Source organism: Clytia hemisphaerica, unplaced genomic scaffold, assembly GCF_902728285.1.
Source record: "Clytia hemisphaerica strain Z4C2 unplaced genomic scaffold, Clytia hemisphaerica genome assembly, whole genome shotgun sequence".
NCBI classification, from domain to species: domain Eukaryota; kingdom Metazoa; phylum Cnidaria; class Hydrozoa; order Leptothecata; family Clytiidae; genus Clytia; species Clytia hemisphaerica.
Genome location: NW_027104631.1, coordinates 60,666 through 67,162, shown reverse-complemented (window position 1 = coordinate 67,162; position 6,497 = coordinate 60,666). Strand labels below are relative to the sequence as shown.

General features: G+C 36.9%; 1 protein-coding gene across 1 annotated transcript; it reads right to left on the bottom strand.

The window, feature by feature from the left end:
- Window positions 1-82: 82 nt before the first annotated feature.
- LOC136824729 (secreted acidic protein 1B-like) lies at window positions 83-4,748 on the bottom strand (the record flags this gene model as incomplete). Its single annotated transcript, XM_067080703.1, has 2 exons — window positions 4,297-4,748; window positions 83-268 (listed from the first exon to the last, which is right to left on the bottom strand). Coding segments are annotated over exons 1-2 (638 nt in total), but the record flags the coding sequence as incomplete, so codon positions are not given.
- Between the last annotated feature and the right edge of the window lie 1,749 nt (window positions 4,749-6,497).

Here is a 6,497-nt window from a genome sequence, read left to right as displayed (position 1 = left end):
ATTATTATTATTAAGAACATTATAATGAGCTGGGTGATCTCTGTTGTTAAAACATATCTTATGGTGATCTGGTTGACTGTACAGCCCTGTTGTTTTGAGAATGGATGTTGCCTTTGCAAAAGTTTTTGGCCAATCATCTCCAACATCTGAAAACTTGTTAACCAAACTGCCAACATACACCAAAAGTTTCTCCGTCATTGAGATTGAAGCGTTCATATCAGAAGCTAGGGTCAATGTTTGAAGTAGGTTTTCCACCAACACTTGACCACTAAAGGTGAAATTATAGATATTACTGTATTTATATCTAAATTAAGGATTTATGCAATTTTTGTGTAATTTAAACCATTTTTGAAAAATTTAGTTCACACAAGATATTTGAAATTGCTGATTCAAATAAAAAAGTCTACAGTAAGCAATATCTTTCACAAAATATAAGAACAATACAATGCATCCTCTTACAGACTGACCACAGTGAAGTCGGGTAACTGGCATAAGTGGAGGCAAACATGCATAGCCCTCAAATTAATGACCTGTCTGGTCATTAAAATACAAACTTAAATCAAAACAAAAATGGTAGAGTAGAGCTGCGAGCGGAGCTGCGTAGTTAATTTGTTTTGAAATTTTGCTGCTTTCATTGGTCAGTCATTTGATGGCTATGCATGTTTGCCTCCACTGATGCAAGTTGCCCGACTTCACGGTGCTATTTATGATTTACAGAAACTTAAGCTTATCGCTGAGGGAAAGTACTACTCTTAGGTGCCAAATAAACCCCCCCCCCGCTTGTTAATTTTTCGACCTTATTAGGACCCCCCCCCTGTTTATTAATTTTTAAAAATATTCTCAGCTGTCAAAGAGAAGGCCCCTTATTTTGCTCTAAATAGCCTGATTTTAGCCTATATTTATCTTATTTTTGGGCTTTCAGAAGTGCAATTTCCAACCCCCCCAGCAATTAGGTCCTCCCCGTATATTAAAATCTCAAAGATTTTTGAACCCCCTTATTATTTGAACCCCCCGTTTATTTGGCACCTAAAAGGAGTAATTTGTTATACAATAGGCCGTCGCGATCTCCAAAACAACTACCGTAACTTGGTCTAATGTCAACATCCCTTGTCTAAACTCGACACCCTTTTCTAGAGCTGAAAATAATAGAAAGGCCAAAACTATTTTTCTTTGATTAGTGGTAAGAGGGGAAAATTTTTTTTTCAATCACCGATTCCAACTTTCATGTTATTCCTATCTATAAAGAAGGGTGTTGAAATTAGAAGACGGGTGTCGAGATTAGACTTAAGTTGGTCTAATGTCGACATCCTTCCTCCAATTTCGAAACCCTTATCAGAGATGCGAATAATAGGAAGGTCCGAATTACCGTGAGAGGTCCTAAAGCCGACAGCCCAGCCTAAAGACGATGGGGTCTTTCAAAGATACAAACTAAAATAAAAACAAACCTTTCGCTGTGACGCAACGAAGATACCAAAGTGTCAACTAAACTGAGAGATTGATACATTGAACCAATTGAACCAAATAACAATAATTGCTTCTTATAACAAAACATATTTTTTTATTGCAATATGCACAACGTCATAAATGACAACAGTAGTAACAGCATCATAAAAAGTAACGAGATGTTTTCATTTTCCAAAGCACACGAAAATATAAAAGAGGTCTGTGTATGAGCGTGCTCATTTTGAAACATTACGTAATCAAGCCTGGTTTCTATTACTTTACTTGGCTTGATTGCGGAGCTAGGACTTTGTGTAAGGATACATATAGACGACGTATATTACATGATAAGAATACAAATAGACGACATATATTACAATTATTATGTATTACATGACACCTTGCTCCTATTCTAGTAAAGATAATATATGTCGTCAAAGAGTACACTTAAATGAAGAGCTGTCCGATTGCGGGCCTTCCGTAAATAAACATCCGGACTTGTAGGTGGTAAAGAGGGCGTTGATAGTTGCCACCTCTTTGATTCGATGTTTGTTATTCAAATTAGTGCTACCGCATCCGCCCTTTTTTCAACTTCGCGCTATTTTTACAATTTAGTCTGTTTGTTTCTTGATGGAAACCAGTCCAAGTTGTTTCGTATTTTTCCCGCACGAGTCACTTTTATTACAAAACTGTTATCGTTTTAAGCATGAGCAACTGATCCAGAATGAAAAGTAATTATTTTTACAACTCGCACTTTTTAATTACATTAATTACATTAATTGCGGTTGTGCTCTTGACAATGCAACAAAATGGCGAAAACTTCTGAAAATCTTAACACGGAAATTTCATCAAATTATGGATCCTGCACCCCAAATGAATGCTTTATAAATGAAATAATACGGGATAACGATGTCTTGCAGTGTAGGAAGTGTCAAAGATTTGTTCATTATGCCTGTTCGGAGCTTCCAGCCTACCAAGTACAGATTTGCCTTCAGTACAAAGCAAGGAGATTCGAATGTGCGAAATGCATCACAGTCACGCCAATATTATTAGAGAAGTTCAAAACAAGTAAACAAAGAACGACCAATAACAAGGCAACAAATACTGGAGGTAAAGAGAAAGATCAAGATGAGCAATGTGTTTTCGCTAGACTGGATAGACTGGAGAAGAAGATCGACGATCTTGTAAACAAAGATGATGTCGTTAAAGGACCCAAACAACAGCAGACATACGCTAGCATCGCTAAAGATGAGCTAAAGAAAAAAGACCACGATATAGAATCAAAGCAACAACAGACATACGCTAGCATTACTAAAGATGAGCTAAAGAAACAAGAGGTAAAGATCAAGAATTTCATCAAAGAAGAGAAAGAAGAAGAACGATGGTTAAACTTAACAAAGTACAATATCATTGACGAAATGTTCAAAACAAAAAGATGGCGACCCTTGAAAGTCGTGCTAAAGAACGAAGAAGAGAAACGTCATATTCTGGCATCAGTCCACAAATTAGAGAAAGACGAATTTAGAGTATCCGACGATTTTTCGAAGAAAGAACGCGAAACCATCAAAGAATGGCATAGGAAGGCAAAGGAGAAGACAGAATTACAAAAGGATGGCAGCTGGATATATAAGGTTAGAGGAAGTCCTCGGACAAAACTCTACTTTAAGAAGATCTGTAACAAACCTGTTACTGAAAATGAAATATTGTAAAGACGACTGGTTAAGAGGCCCACCGTGCGCCTACAACTGTAAAATTGTTAAATGTTAAGCATGATTATTTCATAGAGGTCGATAGACCTGAGAAATATATTACTGTAAATTAAAAATTAAATTAATTGACATCTTGACATTACAGCTATCTTGTTAGATGTTTTGTTTCGAGAGTTCTAGCAATAGTTTATCGTTCAACTTGGAGACGGAATGTTTGTAAACATAGAATTTTTTTCATAACAGTTATTTGGGGGGTCGGAATTAGGCTGGGCTGTCGGCTTTAGGACCTCTCACGGTACTGATAGACAAAAGATTTTTTCCTCTCCGATCATTAAGTTAAGAAAAAAATTTCCATCAGCGATTCTGACCCTCGTATTATTTCTATCTAATGAAGGGTGTCGAAATTAGAGAAGAGGGATGTCGATATTATTAGACTAACTAGCTTAGGGTACTGTGTCATAAAAAATCTTCGACACAAATTTTGCGGCCCTCTTGTCTACCAGTCTAACCTACTGAGACTGATATCCAGACGGTGTCAATCGAACAACTTCAAACAAAAATCGCAATCGAACCAATCGAACGTAATCGAACCAATCGAACGTAATCGAACGCGATCGAATAATTGCGATTCGATTGTCGAACGTAATCGAATCTCAATCGAACGGCCGATTCCTGGGTAATATTCGATTGCGTTCGAGTAAGGTTAGATTGGTTCGAATGATTGTTGACTATGTTCGATTGGTTCGATTGATTGTCAATTACATGGGATTAATCTTCGATATCGTTCGATTACGATTATGTACTTTGAGTTTGATTGCGATTAAATTAAATTGGATCACTCTGTTAGAGCTTCTTAGCGTGGGCGGCCGAGCGCTTAAGTACCATACTAAAGCGAATAAAATCTAATACAATTGAATCAATCGAACGTAATCGAATACAATCGAACGTAATCGAAGCAATCGAACAGCAAATCCTGGGTAATATTCGATTGCGATTCGATTGCGTTCGACAATCGAATTGCAATTATTCGATTGCGTTCAATTGTGTTCGATTGATTCGGCGTTCGATTCGTTCGATTGACACCGTCTGGTGATATATACCAGCAATAATGCACAAAAATATAGAAATATGAAATGAAGAAACTTACCGGTTGTTGTTTACGACAATGTCTACATTCAATTGGTTTAATTTATTGGCTTCATCTACATCTCTTTCTGCCACACCATCTCCGATATTGTTATCACTAAGATCAAGATTGTTATCGTCACTTTGGCCGCCACTATTTTGACTGTTGTCATCACTGTCAAAATTCTGTTCTTCCTCAGTGTCTGTCTGCTGCATGCTTTGTTGGTTGTCTTCATTTGAATCATAATTAGAGGTATCACTACTACTATTTTCGCCACTACCAACCTCATCTTCAGATAATTCTTCCCCAAAACGTTCTAAAAATTGTTTGCGATGTTTTCGCTCTGTCTTTTCGTGTACAGGTGCGCCTTCACAATTTAAACAGTGGCAGTGTTTATGAGGTTGTATAGATGAAAGATAACAATAACATAAATCAACTTCATGTCTCTGCCAGGTTAATTTTCGCTTTGGCATATTGTTAAATCCATACAGGAGGGTACAGTAGTAGTCTGATCTGACAGTTTGACAGATAATAATAGTAGATAGGGGGTGTTGTGGTATCGGTTATAAAAACAGTTAATTGTAATTATTCAACATATAAAATACTTCAAAATTCCAACCATTGACAGATGAACGTAACAGAATGCAGAGTGTTGCAAACCAAGAAAAATTACCAAAATCACCAACTAGCAAAATAAACTCTAGTGTCTCTACCTCTACATTTGTCATGGTTTTATTTTGATTTCGATATTTCTGGATTCTGAACAGAAGCGCGCGTAAAAAGCATCAACGCGGTTTCACTTCCTAGACTAAAGGTCCCTTCGCTACAATCATTTTTATTATAGCTTAAGGGACCATGGATTCCGTCTTTATTGGTAACTAGAAACAAATTCAAATAGATAGAATTTAAAGACTCATTTTTCTAATAATAAAATCTTCATTTTGAGCTATTCAAAGCAAATTTAAATTTTAACAATACGTTGAAAAATTATTTTTAGAAATAATGGATTTTTATTATGAGATATAATCGTATATGAATTAGTTTCTTAATTTTTTTAGTCTGCAAAATTAATGTATTCAAAAAAAATCTCGTGGTATTTTTTTTTAATTTTTAACACGAGACACGAGACCGACAGAAAAAAAGTAGAACAGAAAGAGATCGACAAAAAGAAGAAAAATGCCAAAGAACATGATGGACAACCACAGCTATTCTCAATTTACTGAGTTTTCAAAGAAAGAAATTTCCGAAATGCTGATAGATGTTTTCCCCTCCTTTGCCGAAAAACTTGATGGTAAGTAGAGATAGATGAATTATGAATAAACGACAAGGTAAACACCCCTGCAAAATGAAATTTTGTGAAACAACTATTGAATTGATGTCAGTTTGAGGAGGAAGGAATGCTCTGGAAACTTTAATAACTCCCTTTGAAAATCTAAAAAAAGTAAACAAGAACCCCTTGGAAATCAAGGCTCAGACCCCTGGCCCTGGCCTGGTCCTGGAAAAGTTAATTGATATCCCTGTATGGTTTAAAAACAGAATTTTAATTACCATAGCCCTTTTTCAACAGGTAAGAGGGGTATAACCATTACAGGATATTTGTTTATCATAAAGCTACTGTTAGGTTCCAAATAAACAGGCCCCCTTAATTTTTCAAAAATTTTCCAACCTCCGGACCTAGGTAATTAAGGACCCCCATGTTTATTAAATTTTTACGAATATATTCAGCTGTCAAAGAGAAGGTCATTTATTTTGATCCTAATAGCCTGATTTTAGCCTATATTTACCTTACTTTTGGATTTTCAAATATACAATCTTCAACCCCCCCTGTTTATTAAAATCTCCCAAATTTTACAACCCACCACCCTTTATTCGAACACGACCCTGGACACCGCCGTACATTGCGCGGTGGAGTCCGGTGGGTGTACGGTGGGCGGAGCCTAACATATTTTTACCACCGTACATGTCCCACCGTACACGAAAAATACCGCCGTACAATGTACGGTGGGAAGTCGATCGGTGGCAATTCCGTGTACGGTGGGATTCTGTACGGTGGTGTTGTACGGTGTTTTCGATCTTACCTAAAATACCACCGTACACCCACCGGACGCCCACCGGACTCCATCGTGCAATGTACGGCGGTGTCCAGGGTCGTATTCGAACATGCTGACCTTTTTCTCTCTAATTTTACAGAGCATGGATTGGATGGAAACCTATTTGTGACT